General features: G+C 37.7%; 1 protein-coding gene and 2 long non-coding RNA genes across 4 annotated transcripts; 2 read left to right on the top strand and 1 right to left on the bottom strand.

Annotated features, from left to right (window-relative positions):
- The first annotated feature begins 12,930 nt into the window (after positions 1–12,930).
- LOC129758228 (uncharacterized) lies at positions 12,931–13,226 on the top strand. The gene is made up of 3 exons (XR_008739919.1): positions 12,931–12,970; positions 13,038–13,057; positions 13,114–13,226. It is a non-coding gene; the product is annotated as an uncharacterized LOC129758228 (long non-coding RNA).
- Positions 13,227–13,636: 410 nt separating this feature from the next.
- On the bottom strand, positions 13,637–15,766 carry LOC129756945 (3-ketoacyl-CoA thiolase, mitochondrial). The gene is made up of 4 exons (XM_055754018.1): positions 15,536–15,766; positions 14,660–15,093; positions 14,233–14,538; positions 13,637–14,177 (listed from the first exon to the last, which is right to left on the bottom strand). The coding sequence occupies exons 1-4, from the start codon at positions 15,552–15,554 to the stop codon at positions 13,740–13,742; spliced, it is 1,197 nt and encodes a 398-aa protein (XP_055609993.1). The 5' UTR covers positions 15,555–15,766; the 3' UTR covers positions 13,637–13,739.
- A 499-nt stretch (positions 15,767–16,265) lies between these two features.
- On the top strand, positions 16,266–18,744 carry LOC129756947 (uncharacterized). Of its 2 annotated transcripts, none has more exons than XR_008739576.1 (7): positions 16,266–16,339; positions 16,426–16,714; positions 16,780–17,073; positions 17,141–17,255; positions 17,317–17,791; positions 17,964–18,194; positions 18,566–18,744. It is a non-coding gene; the product is annotated as an uncharacterized LOC129756947 (long non-coding RNA). The 2 variants fall into 2 exon arrangements; XR_008739575.1 differs by having other exon boundaries at positions 16,775–17,073.
- The last annotated feature ends 2,637 nt before the right edge of the window (positions 18,745–21,381 follow it).

Below are 21,381 nucleotides of genomic sequence, written 5' to 3'. Positions count from 1 at the left end.
GCCGACAGGAATTCGTTCGGTTCGCATGGTAGTGTTGAGAAACATACCATCACATGTTTCAATTGGTGGAGAAACAACTGCTCTGATCTACAAAGGCCAGCGGCAGACCTGCGGTCATTGCGGGGAATTTGTACACACGGGTATTCCGTGTATACAAAACAAAAAACTGCTTGTCCAGAAACTGGCTGCAGACCAAACGTATGCAAACGTTACCAAGATGAACACACATCCAAACCCAACCCACGCTGCTAACCCACGTCCCGTACAGGCTCCGAGCGCCAAAACAAGCGTTCAAGAGCGACAACAACACACACAACCAACTACGGCTCCGTCCGTTGTCGTGGATAAGCCAGTGCAGCTCGATATTACGAAGAAATCGCAGCAACCACTCATGCCACCACCCGCCAAACCGACCACCTCCACCGCCACCACCTCTACGATCCAGCTAAGAAGCCACGACATCACACGCACCAAAACTGATGGAAACGAATCCGATATATCGATTTCCTCAGACTCTTCTAGCAGCAGTAGGAAGAAAGTGAAACAAAATCAACCAAGTAAAAAGTTGAAAACAGCTGTCGACGGTAACGTATCCACCCAGGAGGAGGATATTTGCATGTGATGGCTATGATCAGCTGCAACTTCGGAACCATAAACATCAACACAATCACCAACACTACCAAACTAAACGCGCTTCGAACATTCATCCGAACTATGGCCCTTGACATCGTCTTTCTGCAAGAAGTTTACAGCGAGCAACTTTCCATCCCAGGCTATAATGTAATAGCAAACGTAGACCACAACAGAAGAGGAACGGCAATCGCACTGAAAGAGCACATTCGATATTCGCACACAGAGAAAAGTACTGATGGCAGATTGGTCGCAGTGAGAATACACAACACTACAATTTGCAATGTGTATGCACCCTCTGGTACAGCAATGCGAAATGACAGGGAGAGGTTTTTCAACGAGACTATCGCCTACCATCTCCGACATCGAACCCCCAACATAATCCTGGGGGGCGATTTTAACTGTGTCATCAGACAATCTGATGCCACGGGATATAATATGAGCCCTGCATTACAAGCGACAATCCAACAGCTTCAGCTACATGATGTGTGGATAGCACTACGACCCGGCATCCCAGGACATACCTACATTGCACACAACTCCACATCCAGGCTCGATCGCTTTTACGTCAGCACTGGCCTCCTGAACCAGTTGAGAACAGCTGATGTGCACGTCTGCTGTTTTTCTGACCACATGGCCGTCACAGCTCGAATTTGCATTCCGCTCCCTCACTCATCCCCCGGCAGAGGATTTTGGTCCCTACGTCCTCATCTTTTAACCGAAGAATGTGTCGAAGATTTCCGGAATAGGTGGCAATTCTGGACTCGACAACGGCAAAACTACCGATCTTGGATGGACTGGTGGCTTCTGTGTGCCAAACGGAAAATAAAATCGTTCTTCAAATGGAAATCCAGAGAAGCATTCGAAAGTTTCCATTGCGAACAGCAGCGGCTGTACATGTACCTGAAAGAAGCATATGAACGCTACTACCAACATCCCAACGAGATCCAAAATATTAACCGAATCAAGGCAGAGATGCTGGCACACCAGCGTCGTTTCACTGCACTATTTGTGCGGGCAAACGAAACCTACGTTTCCGGAGAGCCACTCTCAACGTTCCAGCTTGGAGAAAGAATACGGAAGAAAACGACGATTGAAAAAGTGGAAAACGAAGAAAGTGAAGTGTTAGAAGATCCAATGGCAATACAAGAGTACATGGTTGAGTATTTCAAAAACTTATATGCACATGTTCCTATGGAAGATCAACATAACGAACAAACATTCCCCTGTGTTCAATTAGTGCCAGACGAGAATGAACGAAACGATGCCTGCATGAACAGTATTAGTACCACTGAAATCCTGACCTCTATTAAATTCAGTTCACCGAAAAAATCCCCGGGACCAGACGGTATTCCCAGGGAATTTTACCTAAAAACGTTTGACGTGATTCATCGTGAATTAAACTTAGTGATGAATGAAGCAATAAGTGGTAATTTTCCGGCACAATTCGTCGACGGTGTTATTGTTCTAGTGAAAAAGCGAGGGTCTGGGAACAATGCAGGCTCGTTCCGTCCAATCTCATTGCTAAACAGTGATTATAAAATACTCGCGAGAATACTCAAAGAGAGACTGAACCATGTGCTCGAAGAAAACCATGTGCTCAGTGATATCCAAAAGTGCTCCAACAATCGTCGAAACATCTTCCAAGCCACGTTGGCTCTGAAGGATCGAATAGCTCAACTAACCGCCAGAAAAGAACGGGGAAAGTTGATATCATTCGACCTAGACCATGCGTTCGACAGAGTAGACCACAGTTATCTCTTCACCACGATGATACGCTTGGGAATAAACGCGCGCCTAGTAGAATTGCTGACGCGTATTTATGCGCAATCCAGTTCGAGACTGTTGATAAATGGGCATCTCTCCGCTCCTTTTCCAATTGGCCGATCGGTGCGACAGGGAGATCCTCTCTCCATGCATCTGTTCGTTCTCTATATCCATCCACTATTGCGGCAGCTACAGGTGGTCTGTGGCTCCGATCTCTTGGTTGCTTATGCAGACGATATCAGTGGGATAATAACAAGCGCCGAAAAAATTGATCTCATGCGAGAGCTGTTTTTACGATTCCAGAGAGTAGCGGGAGCAATTCTGAACTTGGCAAAAACAACAGCAATAGATGTGGGGTGTGTAAATGGGAATCCCATCAGCATCCCATGGCTGGAGACAATGAACACAACCAAGATATTGGGTGTTACTTTTTGCAACTCTATACGCAATATGATACGGCTCAATTGGGATGCCCTCGTTACTAGCTTCTCTCGACTAGTGTGGCTTCACTCGCTTCGCTCCCTTAACGTGTATCAGAAAATAATCCTTCTGAACACATTTGTCTCGTCCAGAGTATGGTACATTTCTTCCATGCTTTCCCCGTACTGCGTACACATGAGCAGGATAACAGCAACCATGGGTAGCTTCATCTGGCGAGGCGCAGCGGCACGCGTACCCATGCAACAGTTAGCGCGAGAGAAAAAACACGGTGGACTTGGTCTGCATTTGCCAGCAATAAAAACTAAGGCACTGCTTATAAACAGACACATGCGTGAAGCTGATTCCATGCCGTTCTACCGAAGCTTCATCCAACAAGCAAATCTAGGAATTCAAACTCGTCCCCCGGACCTACCTTGCCTGAAGATGATTCTTAGCACCTATCCTCAACTGCCAAGCCAAATAATCGAGAACCCGACAGCAGAAAGTTTAAATATTTTTTTCATCGACCGAACAGATCAACCTCGCGTAGAGAGGATCTTCCCAGCCGTAAACTGGAATCGAGTGTGGAGCAATATTTCATCGTCTCGCTTATCAACGAGCGTGAGATCACTGCTCTACATATGGACCAACCAAAAAATAGCCCATCGTCAACTATTTTACACACAACGGCGTGTGCCCGACGAAAACTGCGAGTTTTGTGGCCAGGTAGAGACAGTGGAACACAAATTTTTTTCATGCCATCGAGTGAGAGCCGGCGCGCGCTTGCTCCAACAGAAGATCAACTTGTTGTTCAACAATCAGCAAATAGTTTTTGTTAATGATCTTATCACACCGCTGCTTGGTAGAGTAGGGCTTGCAAAACGCAATGCAATATTGAAACTTTTAGCTAAATTTATTGATTTTATAAATGAAAGCAACAATGTAGTAGATGTAGATGCATTAGAATTCCACTTGACAATTGAATAATAGCAACATGTACATAAACTTAAACTGAACAATAAATGATTGGGAAAAAAAAAAAAAATTCAAAGCAAATTTTGAGAAACGTCGCTGGTGAACTGGAAGCAAAACATAGACTTCCGACAATCTAGTACATACTTAACCTTCCCATGCCGTTTGCAAAATATCTGTTAATTTTTTTTCGGGTCTATTTAACCTGCAGTTTGCTATCGTTCCCCTGGCCATAAATAATAACCGATTTTGATGATATTATATTCGTTGTTTAGGTAAATTAATCTAGTTTCTCAACATTATGAAATAAAGTCAATATGTTTTAGGAAATTACCGGTAATCGATTCCGAATGAAAAAAGTCCAAAAAAAGAGCTCTTTTTGAAATTCTTATATCTTCTGAATGATCTATTGTTTTGATCTAACTTAACGATTTTCGAAATTGTTAAGAATTTACCTTTCTATAGATGTATAAATATGTAGGGGTCCAGTGGAAGCTTTGGCCGCTATCCCGGAACTTCCGGTAGAAAAAATTCTTTCTTCAAAAAAGTAACCCAATTTTGACTTTGCATTGCTGTATCTCGCTTACCAATGGACCGTTTCTCTAAATTCAAATTTTAGTTTTTTTTCGATAACTTTATTATCATATTCATAGAACAAACTTTGTTTCTAAAAAAATTTAGTTTTTCAGTATCTCTGAATGAAACTAACAACTTTTTTGACATTTTTTAACTCTACCTTGGGTTGATGGGTTGTCGGGGTTTTGTCATCGTGATTTCTCGGATATTTTCACTAAAACTGTCCACTTTTTATATACCCAGAGATTCATTGAAATCTGCCCTTTCGATTGGTATACTTTTTGTGAAGTTTTTCAAAAATTTGTAACAACGTTTTTCCAATATACTGAAAGCTGTCAGATTTCAACCAGTCCAGCACACATTTTCAGACGGTTGACGTACTTATTTAGCACCCCTCCGTGTAGTCTCAAGAGAAACGAAATCCTTTAGCTCTCCTGTTGCTCACCAAACCTACCTCCCAGCAGCAAACAGGAGGAATCGCCGTGCCACGTGGTTTGTAGATTGAATTTTGTTTGATTTTGGTCATGCTGATACTTACGTAATGAATGTTTTATTGTTGGAAGGTCAATGATTTGCTAATAAATATTTATCATAACTTATGTAGTGCTTTAATGTTTCTTTCAGTTGTATCATCTACTTGTTTTATTCGAATATTTTTAAAAAGTTTTATTTATTTCACTCAATTCCTCTAAAATCTAAAATACAAGTGAAACTTGAAAATTAGGGAAGATCATATCTTATATTATTTTTTTTTTAAGAATTTTGAACTCTGAGCTCATAATTCAAAGTCAAGAATACATAATCCTTGTTTCACAAAACAGTATTCAGAACTGAAAATTTCGTTTTATTTTATACAGTCATATGTTTCTGAATTCTGTATCAGAAATCAAAATGTAGAATTCAGCATTCCGAATTCCAAAATTCAGAATCTGAAATCTCAATCAAAATGAATTGAGATTAATAATTCAGAATCTTGAATTTAGAACTTAGAACACAAATTTTAAAATTTAAAATGTGGAATTAATGATTGAAAATTTTTAGCTCATAATAAAGAATAAAATTGAGAAATTAAGCGTTTAGAACAAAAAATTATGAAGAAAAAAAATTCTACGATTTTTGACAATTTTTGCAAAAGTTCTGTATTTTCATTCAAAAATTTCTAAATTTCAAGTTTTAAATTCTTAATTTAACATTTCAAAATCTCAATTCTGTATTCTTAATTTTTAACTCAAAGTTTTAAATACGAATTCTAAATTCTAAATTAAACCTTAATCAGAAACCCTAATCAAAAATCTGAATCTGAAATCTGAATCTAAAATCTGAATCTGAAATCAAAAATCTGAAATCTGAATCTGAAATTTTAAACAGAAATCTGAATCTGAAATCTGAATAGGAAGTCTGAATCTGAAACCTGAATCTGAAACCTGAATCTGAAACCTGAATCTGAAACCTGAATCTGGAATCTGAAATATGAATCTGAAATATGAAATCTGAATCTGAAATAAAAAATCTGAAATCTGAATCTGAAATTTGAATCTGGAATCTGAAATCTGAAATTTGAATCTGAAATCTGAATCTGGAATCTGAATCTGAAATCTGAATCTGAAATCTAAATCTGAAATCTGAATCTGAAATCTGAATCTGAAATCTGAAATCCGTGAGTTTGAACCCAAGAGTAAACATCGAGCACAGTTGTACCTGATAAGTTTTTCCATGACTGTTTGCACACTGCATCGTTTATATAAGTCGCGAATCACATAGAGATGTCAAAACGACTATAATCGGAACAATTTTTTTTTATAAAAATAATAGTTTTCACAGTTGCAGAAAATTGTGCTTGAATATAATGGAAAAATGTATAATACCATCCATAAACATATAGGTACATATATAATATAAAATATCAAAAAAGATTCAAACAATACCTACAATAATATAACATTTATTACGTTACCAGCATCAGCACAATTAATCAACGCGGCGAGACGGCAGTTCCTCCTGCTGATGGGTGGTATGTTTGCATTTGGTGAGCGACAAAAAGAGAGCTAAAGGATTTGTTTCTCCCGCGGCTACGTGAGGGGTGCGAGATTTGTACACCAACCTGCTGAAAACGTGGGCCAAACTGGTTGAAATCTGACAGCTTTCAGTAAATTCGAAAAACGTTGCTACAAATTTTCAAAACACCACACAAAAAGTATGTCCATCGAAAGAGGAGATTCTAATGAATCTCTAGGTATATAAAAAGTGACCAATTTGAGATCAAATTTTAGAGAAATCACGCTAACAAAATCCCGTTAACCCACCGACACGAGGGGAAATTTGAAAAATGATAAAAAAGATGTGAGTTTCATTACCATATACTGAACAACTGAGATTTTTGAGGAACCAACTATGTTCTACGAAAATAATAATAAAGTTTTCGAAAAAAACTAAAATTTAAATTTAGAGAATTGGTCCATTGGTAAGCGAGATACAGCAATGCAAAGCCAAAATTGGGTGACTTTTTTGAAGAAAGAATTTTTTCTACCGGAAGTTCCGGGATAGCGGCCAAAGCTTCCACTGGACCCCTACATATTTATACATTTATAGAAAGGTCAATTCTTAACAATTTCGAAAATCGTTAAGTCAGATCAAAACAATAGATCATTCAGAAGATATAAGAATTTCAAAAAGAGCTCTTTTTTGGACTTTTTTCATTCGGAATCGATTACCGGTAATTTCCTAAAACATATTGACTTTATTTCATAATGTTGAGAAACTAGATTAATTTACCTAAACAACGAATATAATAGCATAGCATAGCATAGCATAGCATATGGTGACTACACACATCTTGCATTGGCTGATACACGAGGTACAACTGATAATCAAGAGCAACGCAAGATGCCAAAATGAGTATCTGGATTCAATATTCATTCCATGTGCTGCTCTTGAAGATCAGTGTGGAACCATGATGCACACCGTGACAAGTCAATGTAATCATAGAAGGGATTATCTGAAACAGCAAAAATAACTCTTTAGGTGCAGAGAACTCATACGACCCATAAAGCTGTTTCAGAAAGGAATGGAAGGGATGTTTTAGTGGGAAATCCTACATGGCAAATAGGATTGACAAAATATGTTTAAATATAATCAAAATAAAATGAAACAATCTCACCAAAGTCCATTGATAGGCGATGAGGGAAGGAGGCAGCGTGGGTTGATTTCTATTCATGGCCGTAGGAACGGGGGGGGTTTTGGGGGTTAAACCCCCCCCCCCCCCCCCATGAGGGTCCAAAAAAGCAAGCGAGCTATTCTACTCTACACTCAAAATTTTAAATTCATAATCAAATTATGATAATAGAGCAAAGATATTCAAGAGTAACTATCTGAACTGAAAACTAATACCAAAACTTCAAAAACCCATTTCAAGTTCAAAATTCTGCTACAGTTTTTCAAAATTTTCTCACTTATTCATAGAGGTTGTCAGATTTTTTTCAGCACGTATCCGGGCCGGACAAATCCGGACTGTTTTGTGTAAAAACCTGGCAAAATCCGGGTATTTGATTTCATAAATGTCGACCGATTTGGTAAAACCGGTCGATTTTGGTTAAAACCTAGGAATTGCTCATCAAAAATCTATTAAAAAACTTTAAAAAACCTTTCATGACAATTTTTTTAACTTGCGATAAAAAATTTGGACGCATAAATAAAAAACAAATTACAACACAATTTGTTTATCCTTAAGTTTGATTTGAGAACAATGAGAATGAGAACAAACTCAGGCAAAATTTGTGCTTTTCCAATGAAATCTGGGCAACCGGGTCGGACCAAACTTTTACAAAATTTATCATTAAATAACCGGGCCTATCCGTTTAAAACCGGGCAATTTGGCAACCTTTTCATAGAAATTCAGTTCTGAATATTAAATTTAAAATTAAACCCATTTTGGAGGTTCTGGTTCTATGTTCCTATAACTAAAATTGTATTTCTACATATTTCCGTATTTCTGATTTTGTATCAAGTTAAGGATTCTTGATTTTCAGTTCGAATAATCATAAAAAATTAGGAATGCAAAGCTGCTTTGAAATCCTTGTTCGAATTCCGTTTTGAATTTCATATCAAATTTAAATCATGTTTTTCGAAAATTAAATGCATTTTCAGTATTTTAATAATTTGTTTAATATTTAAATTCGAAGTTCTTAAACTTTATTCTAGTGAACACAAATTTTAAACATTTAAAGCCTGTAAGTGGCGATCCAAAATTGAAAACCAGATTTTGATTCATCATTCGAAATTCACATTTTAAATCAGATTCACAGAACAGATTAAATAAAAATAAATAATTGAAATAATGAATTTAGATTTAACCAGCACTACAGAATTTAAATAATAGAATCATGAATGAGGGTTCTAAGATTTGGCTCATGAAATTCAGATTTGGAATTAAGATTCGGAAATCGTTTTTTTTTTATATTTCGGAAATCGTAAAGATATTCAGTAAACAGATTCAAAATTCAATTTTTGAATTAAGGTTAAGAATTCAGAAAAAGATTTAGCTTGTGAATGAGTTTTTCAATCGACATAAAATTGTTGAGAAATTCAAGAGAATATAAACTTAAAAATTTGCTTCTCAGTTCAATTTCCAGATTTCAAAGTTTTTAATCAGAATAAGTTTGTACACACAATTCAGCTGAAAATCACAAATTTGAGTTAATTTTCTTAGTTTTGATTCATGCAAAATATCCCAAGTTATATTTAAAAAAATTATCCACAGGATTTTTAGCATGGAATGGATTTTTTATGATGAATATTGCCTTTTTAAGAAACATGTACCTGATCTTTACGTAAAAAATCTGCACAATTTTTTTATTTTTTCGTAGAATTGTTAAACATTTCTAATATTGCAGCTTTTTTAAAGTCAAATTTCAAACTAAAATCAAAAATTTAGTTCAAGTTTGTATCAAGCAAATTTGATTCGAAAATTTGTATCTCTTACTGTTTTTTTTTTTGTAAAATTTTGTATATTTACATTAAAGGTTAGAATCTTGGAATTTGCAAAAGAGTTTACAAGATTGGGCTTGTTTGATTTGAGTATAGAATGAGTTTTTTAAAAGAAATTGAAGGCTACCCTAAAAAGAACTTATTTTATGCTCAAATCAAATAACTTTGATCTAACTGACTTTCAAACAAATTCAAAAATTTTAACTATCGATGAAATCAAATTTCAAATTTTGTTCCCAGAGGTTTCATTAAAAAAATTTTACTCACCCTTCTGGCTAAGGACCACTTTTCTAAAGTTACTTTTTTTAAGGTTTTATTAATGACACTTTACCATCTTTATGGCATTCGTGTCTTCTGTTAAGTTACAATTTCATACGAAAAGTATTAATGAGTACTTAAAAATGAACAATCATATAGTTACAAACATAATTTGTTTTAATTTTTTTTTTGATTTCGTGTGTTTTTAGTTAAAAAATCATAGGTAAAAATTAGTCACCAAAACCCCCCCCATGAGTCGGTTCTTCCTACGGCCCTGTTTCTATTTGATGGTCCTGTTGCACTAATGATGATAATCCCTGCACTTTCCAGTCACTATTGTTTGATAATCCAATTTACCTAAACAACGAATATAATATCACCAAAATCGGTTATTATTTGTGGCCAGGGGAACGAGCGCAAGAGCTCGGGTCAATATGACCCGAACGGCATATTATCGGTTTTTTTCATGGGGCCATTTCCTGTGGTCACCGGAAGTTATCTGGTACTACAGATTGTGTCTTCTGCGGCTCTGCATAACTGTTCCAAATTTCAGATTTTTCCGATTTTTTTGACACGAGTTATGATGAATTGAATAAACACTTCGGGTCATATTGACCCGAACGGCGCGGGAAGGTTAACTTTTGCTGGCGCTATAATAATACCTTTTCAGAAACTGTGTACTTTTTTTTTAAATACGTTAAATACCGTTCTAATCTTGTCAGAATAATATAGGTATACCTCGAAAACGAAAAAAAGCATTTCATCAGGAGCTAAAATTATGTTTTACTATATAAAAATATGCTTACACTGTAAATTTTTGCCTCGATTTCCAGCATTAAAAATGGCTGGAAATGTTCAGCAATCCAAATTTTTGCTGAAAACCAGCAAACGGTTTTCTAATTGCTGGATTTTTCAGCAATCGGTTGTGTTCTTTGTCATTTTTGCTTAAAAATCAGCAATCGGTTTTCAAATTGCTGCACGCTCTTTTTTTTAAACTCAAAATTAAGTATGACCGAGGTTCAAAACATAGTTCGATTCTATCAACTTAAAGTTAAGTACCCTTTTTTCCTCCTTGCGATGGATCAAAACGGAGTTCGAACTGCAAACTCAAAATTGATCCCTTTTTTTTCCTTCGGCGAAGGATCAAAGCTGAGTTCGACCTTATGAACTAAAAATTGAACTCTCTTTGTTGGACTGAAAACACTTAGCGAGTTCAGTCCGAACCGGAACAGCAACCAACGAACACGTCGCAAAATTATGTCGTTCCGGAACAATTACCGGAAGACTATGAAGGAACTTCATAATGTAATGCATGTTCACCGTGTCAGCGTAAAATTCTGTCCGTCATTGTCATCATATGGTGAGCGGCTTGGAATGTCCGGAAACTTCCGGATGTTGTTTACTTCCCGTGGGAAGTAACATCCGGAAGTTTTATTTTACCAGGAATGTCAAAACTTTCCACCGCTCTGTAATTGCAATGCAATGTACCGGAACAGCAACATCCGGGTACAACAAATTTTAATCATCCTTTAATTCCCTGAAAATCAGCTACCCTCGAAAAAAAGGATAAATCCGAGTTCGGCTGCCGAACTTAGTATTGAGTATGCCTATCAGAACTTAGTTTTGCTATTGCCCAGTCAAACTCAAAGTTGAGGGAAGCCACCGAAGTGCTGTTTTGAGCCAAAACTACTTAATTTTGAGTTTAAAAAAAAGAGCGTGTGGACTTTCCAGCAATTGATCTAGTTTGCTGGAAAATCAGCAATCGAGTTGTCATACACGCTAGAAATGATTAAACCATTTACGATTCAAAAATAACCATTTTTGACCTTTTCCCGGGAAATGTCATTTTATGAGTTCTCCATGAGAAGTCATAAAATGACTTCTAGGGGAGAAGTTCAAATATGGTTATTTTTCAATCGTAAGAGACAGCACCCAAGAAGTAGGAAAATGGTTATTTTTGAACCGTAATTCGGAAAGCAGAATTGCAAATGTGGAAATTTTCAAAATTGTACATAAAAATTCAGAAAATACGAGTTTTCATTTTTTTTATATTGTATTTCTTGTTTGTTTAACATGCATGTTTACTCTGGTTCCTCTGGTCCCGCTCCGCTTTCCGGTAATCTACAATGAGATTTCCTAGCAAAACTTTGTTTGCCGATTCTGCTCCGATAGAACTTTTCGGAATGGCTTTTTTTACATTTTCGAATGGTTTTACTGGCGGATGTGGCCAGCCAATCCAACCGTGTACAGGGGCCTCTTTTTATCGGAACTCTACAATGACAGGGGCCCATCGGTTCCACAGGTAAGGAAGTCCTCTTCGCCAGTCAATTGAACGCACTCGGATGCTATCCGTTGTCGGGAGACAGTTGCAAACGAGCTGCGTTTCTTCAAGTAATTTCCAGATGTGGAGCACGTTCCCTCAAAAGTACATCGATTGCTGTGACCGTCGTGACCATAGCCTAAAATTTAAAAATCTCTATTAATCTAAATGTTTTTTGGAAGCAAATCTAACTTACAGTGATTCCGAAATTCGCTGCAGGAATACAACTAATGGGTATTCTTCTGAAAAACAACTCCAGTGATCGATTCCGAAGGGCCACTCAGTGTGTTCGCGGGTTCCAGTGGTTCCGTTCAAAACTTTGGTTCCGTTGCTATACCATCCGACACTACCTGATATTTCAAATGACAGGAAATTGCCATTAATCGGTGGACACTTTTGCTTTTTCTAAGATCCAATCGTACGACGATACCATTGCTGGTTGGCCACATAAAGACACTTATCATCATCCGGTAAACATAAGCAGGTGATTGAAAAATGGTGCTTCCCGGTGCTGTTCCACCCGGATGAGGGGTTTTTGAATTTTTTTTTTGCAGCATTTCGTTGTTCTGCATACGAAAAAGAGCATCAATCCATTTATCCTTGGCGAGGAAGGACGGGACGATAAATTCCGAAGAAAATACGGATCCTGCAAAGAATTTAGATTTTTAAAGTTCAATGTCATTAAAAAGGATGAGTATTAATAAATAAAACTTACCTTGTACGTTAATGGATGCAGAAGTTTGGTCTTCACGTTGAATCCGGAATTTGCTGTTGAAAAATTCTACTGCAGCTACGACCGCACGATGGCGAAAATGTACAATGTTTTTCCGTTTTTTTTCGATTGAGGTTAAATTTTTATCCTTTTTTCGGTTAATACCCGAAAACTGATAATATGGTTAAAATTGTACCATAAAATATTGTTGAAAAATAACCATATTGGCAGTTTTGCAGAAAAACACAGAAAATGATTATTTTTCATTCAAAAATGGTTAGAAAAAAATGAGCGTGTATTGGAGTCTGTTTGTTTTCGTACGCTGCAGCAAGGTGAGACTTTATTTTACGAATTTTGGTCGGATTAATATAATTATTTTTATTTTCCTCTATATTTTAGCAACCAGACACAAGTCAAGGGTGAGTTTTTATTGGACAGATTTCATAAAAGATACTAATCTGAACTCTTTTCTCAGGTAGCGAATGATCAACACTCTGGCACAAAGCTGCCACTCCAGAGCCAGTGTTGGAAAATTAAAAAAAAAACGTTCTTGAAAATAAACAAAACAATCTAAAAATGGAAGAAACCAATTCTTTTTCATTGCTCATTATATGCACAGCCAGTATTAAATATTTAATTTAGAATTGAAATAGAAATTTGGTACTAAATATAGCCGGTTGTTTTGAAAGAAATAGCTGGTTTCCAGCAATCTGGATTCCTGATATTCCAGCAATTTGAATTGCTGGAAACCAGCATTAACGTTTGCTGTTTTTTCCAGCAATTTAAATTGCTGGAAAGTCAGCGGGACAAAAACCAGCAAAATTTTAAAAAATTGGCTGTGTAGTTCAAATCAAAATTTTTCTGATTTGTAGCATCAGTCATTAACTTCTAGAATTGAAAAATAGTTTTAAGATACACCAATTTTAGACATGACTATTATACATTTTCTGAAAATAAAAAAAATCGGATTTCGGACTTCGGTAAATCATAATTTTACATTTATACCAAAAGTTATATACTTTAAGCTTACGAGTGGTAAATAACAAAACAAAAGGTAAAATGCACAATTACATAATGGTAGAAAATAAAAATCTCTTACATTCACACAGATTCCACCAGCAAAGCGATTCCTTGACCACCACCAATGCATGCCGATCCAATAGCGCGCTTGAGATTTTTACGCTTCAGTTCGTGCACCAAATGGCCGGTGATACGTGAACCGGAAGCTCCCAACGGGTGTCCCAGAGCGATGGCCCCACCGTTAAGATTGAATTTGTTCATATCGATTCCCAGCTCTTGGGCACAGGCAAGAGTTTGTACTCCAAAGGCTTCGTTGATTTCTACTAGATCAATGTCATCCAGCTTCAAACCAGCCACCTTGAGCACATTTTGGATAGCTGGAACTGGTCCGATTCCCATAATCTCCGGGGGAACGCCTACCGTACTGTAGGCTACCAATCGAGCTAAAGGCGTTAGGTTGTACTGTTTTACGGCTTCTTCGGAAGCTAGGACTACAGCTGCCGCACCGTCGCAGATACCCTGGAATATGTTTAATTGAAAAACTACGCAACAAGTAGAAATGGAAAAAAAATACCGAAGCAGTTCCAGCTGTAACGGCACCATTCTTCTTGAACAGCGATGGGAGCTTGTTCAGTCCTTCCAGGGTGGTTTGTGGCCGGGGATGTTCATCAACAGCGAATTCAACTTCCTTGCCCTTGACTTTTAGTTTGAAGGGGGTGATTTCAGTCTTGTATACGCCGGCGTCGTTGGCTTTCTTCCAAAGCTGTTGCGAGCGCAGGGCAAATTCGTCGACCTTCTCCCGGGGAATCTTATACTTTTCGGCTAGGTTTTCTGCCGTTAAAGCCATTGGCAGCTTGCAGAAGGAATCACTCAAGCCAACCTGTTGGATAAATGCGATATGGAAAAATATCAATTACCAGATTGTTCATTCTACAATATTTCAATGTTATTTAATGATTATTTTTTCTTTGCAAGTTAATATGCAAATTAAAAAAACTTACCCAAAGCGCATCCTCTAGCTGAGGATTGGTTCCTAAGGGGATTCCAAATCTGGTTCCTCGAACTGTGTAGGGAGTTTGACTCATGTTATCCACACCACCGGTGAGTGATATTTTAGCAGCCCCAAGCAAAATGTCCTGGGCTCCATTCACAATCGATTGGAAACCGGATCCACACAGACGATTCACACCCAAGGCCGGTTTCTCGATTGGGATTCCACAGTGCAAAGAAACGTGACGCGGTAAGAATGCACCATCGGAAGAAGACAATACCAAGACCTGTCCGATATTAACCGAGTCTACCTGATCTGGTTTTACTCCGGATGCTTCAAGGGCTGCCTTGGCAGCAGCCGTCTGGAGTTGAGTAGCGTTGGTATTCTTGAAGGCTCCACCGAATGTCCCGAAAGCCGTTCGCTTGGCCCCAACGATGAAGATTCCTAAAACATAAACGATTACACCGTGATGGGTAGGTTATCGAAAAAACAATGATAAGCATCTTCCTACTTTTAGCTAGACATAACTACACAAGCAGCTCGCAGAAAGGTATTTGCAATTGAATATACTATTTAACGCTGACTAGTTAACGTCGTTGGTTGAAAAAGTAGTTGTGAGCAATCGGACTTTGAACCATGAGAGACTTTGAGCAGAATGTATGACTGTAGCAGCCGTAGAAGGTACATAATATTATACGTCTATATACATACAATTACGAAAGATGTAAATATTCCGGTTATTCAAAATACTGAACAATGTTATCGGCAGGCGTTAAGAGCTACTTCCAAAATAAATGGTTTACCTCTACAGGCGAAATGATTATCATATGAAAACTGATAAGAAATTTCATATCATTCTTACAGTACAATAATAAGCTTCACTTACCTTTAGTCAAAGCAGACATTTTATTGGAAAAAATACTTCCAGGAACTTGCGAGCACGATTAATTGAATTTAAGTCGAAAAGCCAATATTATTCACTTATAACGTAATAACACTGAACTCACTAATAATAAGAATCACTTGATAGAACTTAAAATCAGTATGATGATCCAAATCAAGCGAATCAGCCACGTCCGAGCGCCTTGGTGTGTGAAAGTGGAATAATTTATTGCTGATCCACTCTTTTTTTCTATTTCTGCGATAGCTGATTTGGGCTCCCGTAGGGTACCACTGTAAAAAAAATTACAGTATTCAAGAAAAAAATGAGCATTGTTCTACATAGGGATTATTTTTTTTTTTTTTTTTTTTTTGTAAATTCTTTATTTGAAACGGCTCATACCTTTAGGCTTTAAGGAGCCAAACTCATTTTGTTTGATAACAATTGTGTGCTTATATCTAGTTCACTTTTTAAGAAAAGATAGAAGATAGATACCCGCATAGTCTTATATCATACACCTTATCATCAATACTATTCTGTTCTGATTACATGAATAGTGACTATTAGAGTAATCGTTCTGAAATCTTCTTATTTTTGACAAACTTTTTCATTTTTATGTGTCTTCGCTTGAAACGATAAAAAAATATTTTAGAAAGATACCAGTAATAATCCTTGAAATAAAACTCAGGATGCACCTGAGTGTGTTATGTGTCTTCACTGTCAACAAACAAAGCAAACGAGAAAGAACACAAACAAAAAGGATTTAAGGGTGCGAAAATTCCCGTTTTCTTCTAAATTATTAAATTAAACGTAAGTTTTAAGTAATTTTTTTATATATTAGCTTTTTTATAATTCAATTTATTTTCCTGTGCTAATACATCTGCAATATCTCATAGGTGCACCGCAAGCTAACGAAACGACGGGAAACTCAGTAATCGTCATTTGTTTGGTTTATTTCGCTTCTGCAAGATCTACCGGAAGTGAAACTAGGGCCATTTCTCCCCAGGGCCAGGGAAGGGTGCAGGCCAGTACGTTCAACATTATGTTGACCAAAGCTCCAACAGCCGAAGCTGAGGCGGAAACAGGAAGTTTGAGGTTATGAAGCTAATTTCGCTCCGCTCCGGAACCCAACAAGGAAACAGCATTTGAGAAACAACAAAAAACCTGATGCTCGGTGCGCCTGTAGTAAGTATCCAGTGTTTAGTATAATTTTCCATCTCATTTCGTCATTTTTTTTTTCTTTAGAACAGCGCCGGAACCCGTAACAGAAAATTTGACAACTGAAAGCTGCTTCTAGTTCGTTACTTCCGCAACACGATCAGCATGCCACTCGTCGTCACCAAAGACTAGCGAAAACACTGCGGAATGAAATTACTTAAACCCGCTAATACCAAATGAGACTGTAGCCATGGTGGCTTTCGAGAATACGATGTAAATAGCCCGCAGCAATGTTCTGTTTCCCAGAAGGCAGGACGACTACGTGGAAAACTACTCCAAAGTTTTCTAGGACAGTTAACGGCGCTTCCACCAACAATGTACATGCCGTAAGTTTCAATCAATAATTTGAAGCAACATTATTCTAATAAAAATGTTTTTTTTTTCATTACTCAGGCCTCTAGTTAAGCATCGAAGCCCGAATTTGTCAGGAACCTGATTAAGGTGTATGTATCTGGGCATTTTAATCATGACAATAAAATCATTCGAGAGGATCGGTGACATTATAGAGGTGGGTATCTTTTGATTGTACTACATGACAAATTTCTATGAATAAAACAAATTTGTATTAGGCAGGAATTGACAGAATGACTGTTCTCATGCTTTAGCTGAGCACATGAGAGGTGGTAAAGGATCACCCGTTTCTTTTAACACCCTCCCAGTGGCCGGATACCATCACACCACGCTTACCAATCACCAGATCACCACATTGAGTCGTACCATCCGATCAAGAATAATTCTGTCACGAATTAAAGAATCTTCCTTCAATCTGCAGGAGAGAAAAATAGATTTGGCAATTGGCGATAAATAAGCTCCAAATCGATATGAAGAATCCAACCTGGCAGATTCGCGTGACGGAGCAGTTCACCTCTTCAGTAATTTGGTGCTTAAACTGGTGTTTTGAACATATCCCAAGAATTTTACAACGCAACACGATTAAGCAGTCACGAATCTTGTTGATCCGGAATTAGCCGAGAATTATTTGCTACTACGGAATTTATCGCCAATATCTAACTGATTTCGATCGATATTTCGAGACACAGAAAGGTAAAAAATAATTCAATTTTATTAACAAAATTTTAAGTTAGAAATTTTAAATTTATCGACCTGAGATCGAATCAATCGAATTTAAAATATTAATTTCTTACTATCGATTCATATCGATTCCAGAATAACGTGTTTTCTAATTAATTTTTTATTTTTGACCATATGTTTTCAGATCCCTAAAACATTATTTTTGTGTTACCGATTTTGGACGACTTGAACTTCAAACGGAACACAAGGAAGAAAATGACTTCGAGTTCATTCGTTCACCAGTCTTGGATCAGGATTCCCGAATATGATCAGCTAGAAGAGAGAAGGACTCGGGTTTATGATGATTATAGATTCCTTATGCCAAATCAGATCAGCATCCACTATGAAACATGGCAAGCGTCATTGATAAGCGCAGGTGAGCAATCTGTTTTCTGATTTCCTCTTAAAACCATTGAAAGTGGTTACTGTTTGAGAATCCTCAAAATATTTTCTGTTCATTGATGAAGTTATAGATCTGTTTATATGAAGACAAGCTTGAAATTTAAGTTTATTGAAATATTTATGTTTTTCGAATGAAACGACAAATTTCGTTCTATTGGTAACTTCGTTCATTTTAATTCTTCTTGGAATGATATTAAGTTTCAAATAAAAAAGGATAAGAAACTTTAGGAGTAATTAAAATAACGTTAAAAACTTTACACAACTAAAAGTTTCATGATTAATTTAACCTGAGATTGTATTATGATTGATAATATCAATAAAACAGTCTTTCTGTTTTCTTTCCAGATATCATTCGTCAGGTGCTGAAAACAAGTGGACAAGATGTGGAACTCACCGACCATAATTACGGATGACCTCCTGCGCATCAAATAAATTGCTTATGTTGGGTTTTGATTGATTGGATTTCTGGTAAATTGAGATTTTTTTTTAAATAAATATCAATAAAACGCCACCTATTACCGAAACGCCTGTTTTTTATTTTAAATATATCATGAAACAACTATCCATAGAATCTTCTATTGCGTTTGATTTGATATCGTATTATCTTAGCTCGAAGAAATACCGTATCGTCGAAATGATTCGAAATAATGATTAATTGAAGATTACATGTATGATTTTCAATCCAGAGAAAGTCTAGAAAAAAGCAAAAAATATGAATGGTTACTCTACTTAACGACCCTTTCACTGTATCGTAAAGTGCGTCCAAACGATTCCATTTCATGAAAAAATGATAAGCTTTATCTTACATTAATAATCCAAAACTATAGAAGTAATCTTTTGAGTGTCTAGGAAAGAAGATTATGGGAATAGTCATTGTATAATACTGCTCCATGCGGGTAGGGAAATGTGAAAATAAAAAGAATTATAGACGAAGATCAATAGCTTTTAGGAAAAGATATATTTCGAACATGTAGTCCAAGTCTATCACAGCCAGCACATCTCTCACTGGAACATAGGGTGGTTTTCCTCGGGCCCTTAGGGAGTCTATTAAATTCGTTCTAGCGACAAGATGGACCTCGCACGACCAAACAATATGCTCGATGTCATGGTAACCTTGGCCGCAACCACATAGATTGCTGCCAGCAATATCAAAACGATAGAGTACCGCGTCTAAGGAACAATGATTGGACATGAGACGGGAAAATATACGAATAAAATCCCGACTCAAGTTCAATCTATTGAACCATGGTTTAAGGCTTACCTTTGGGATAATCGAGTGGAACCACCGACCCTTCTCATCCTCGTCCCATTTGCGCTGCCAGTTGACAAGAGAGTTTCTTCGCACCAAATAGTAAAATTCGCTGAAGACGATTTCACGTTGATACGTGTCGCCTTCCATCGCTCCCACCTTTGCCAGAGAGTCTGCCTTCTCATTGCCCACTATCGAGCAATGAGAGGGAACCCAAACAAAGGTGATGGTAAAGCGACGTTTTGATAAAGCACTCAAATTATTTCGTATCTTCTCGAGGAAGTACGGCGAGTGCTTTCCCGGTTTTATAGAATGAATTGCTTCAACAGAGCTCAGACTATCCGTTACAATATAGAAGTGTCCATCTGGCCGTGATGCGATACTGTCCAAAGCCCAGTGAATAGCTGCTAACTCCGCTACATATACAGAGCATGGTGACTGAAGACTGTGAGAGGCGCTATATATTTCGTTGAACACTCCAAATCCTGTTGATTCCTCTATAAGTGATCCATCGGTAAAGTACATTTTATCAGCATCGACGTGTCTATATTTAGCTTCGAAAATTCTTGGAATCAGAAGAGGGCAATACAGCAAAAATATTACTCGAATGAGTTTGGATCGGGGGCGCCGCGCCCTTTAAAATGGCGGCATAAGACCGCCTTGACCGTTCCTTTAAAGAGCGCTTTTGGTTATCCCAGCGACTCTTAAATGCCTCACACGAAGAGATTTCATGGGGTGAGCCCCCGCAATAGACACATTTCTGTTCTATTGCTGAGCACGCTCCATCCCTATGATTCTCCCCGCATTTGGGGCACCGCGGCTTGTTGCAGCAGTGCGACGCAGTGTGCCCCAACTTAATGCAATTTTTGCAATCCAATGGGCGAGGCACAAAGAGTCGCACAGGTAATCTTAAAACTCCGTCAATCAAAACGTAGTGAGGGAGGGCGGTACCCGCAAAGGTCACACGGAATGAGGCCGAAGGGGAGTACTTTTTAACTCCATTCACGACGGTGGCAGTTTGGAGTTGGCGACAATCCAAGATATCGACCGAAGTCGAATCAAGGCTCCTAAACTTACCAACGCCGTTGGATTTAACGTACTCCGCCTGTAGGCTCATTTCAGTGATCACGCCCTCGATCTCTACGTTTCGAGACGGGATGTAGACGTGATATTCTACACACTAAGATTGCAAATATTCCGCTCGGAACCACGATTCTCTGAATTACAGGAAAACGGCTCAAAATGACACTTGAACTGTCAAAAACAAGAGGTTTTCCTGTAGCACTGGGAGACAGCTAAACGATTTTCGTAGCACTCAATTTCTCCCGAAATTCGAAAGAACTCTGCTTCGAGTGCTCAGGAGCTCGATAAATCTCAAGGCAACAATCGCCTGTATCACTGTTTAAATGACACGTGTTTTATTGTTTTTTTTTCGGTCCCTTTGGTTGTTCGTTTTTTTTCAAGCCAAGCGAACTTGACCGGTTGGAAGCGTGGGGACAAATCCATGCAACAAGAGCCACCATAGGAACTGCCCATGTCTACGAGGGAGAGATTTATTAGATAAGTAAGTTTTTTCAGATACTTTTATTGCTTTTATTGATGCTCATTTGTCTATTTTGCTTCCCCAGATATGGCCGAAATAAGTGGGGCTAATGAAGTCGCCGAATACAAACAGCAGGAGCTGCTCGAATCGTTTTCGCCAAAGGGTCGACGAAGATGGCGCCTGATTTTTGCTCTGAAACATCATCAGCTACAAATGAACAGACTGCACTAATATGAACAGTGATGTATTTATTTGAATTATGGTAATGGTATAAGGTAATAAAACATAATCAAAAAAAATATTTGCGATTATTTTTCTTGAAAATAAATAACCTGAACTGTATGTATAATTCGGAAAGAAACAGTCTTG

The sequence above is a fragment of the Uranotaenia lowii genome, chromosome 3 (assembly GCF_029784155.1).
Source record: "Uranotaenia lowii strain MFRU-FL chromosome 3, ASM2978415v1, whole genome shotgun sequence".
Taxonomy (NCBI): Eukaryota; Metazoa; Arthropoda; class Insecta; order Diptera; family Culicidae; genus Uranotaenia; species Uranotaenia lowii.
The sequence above is the reverse complement of the archived record's forward strand: the minus strand, read 5'-3'. Positions and strand labels throughout refer to the sequence as shown.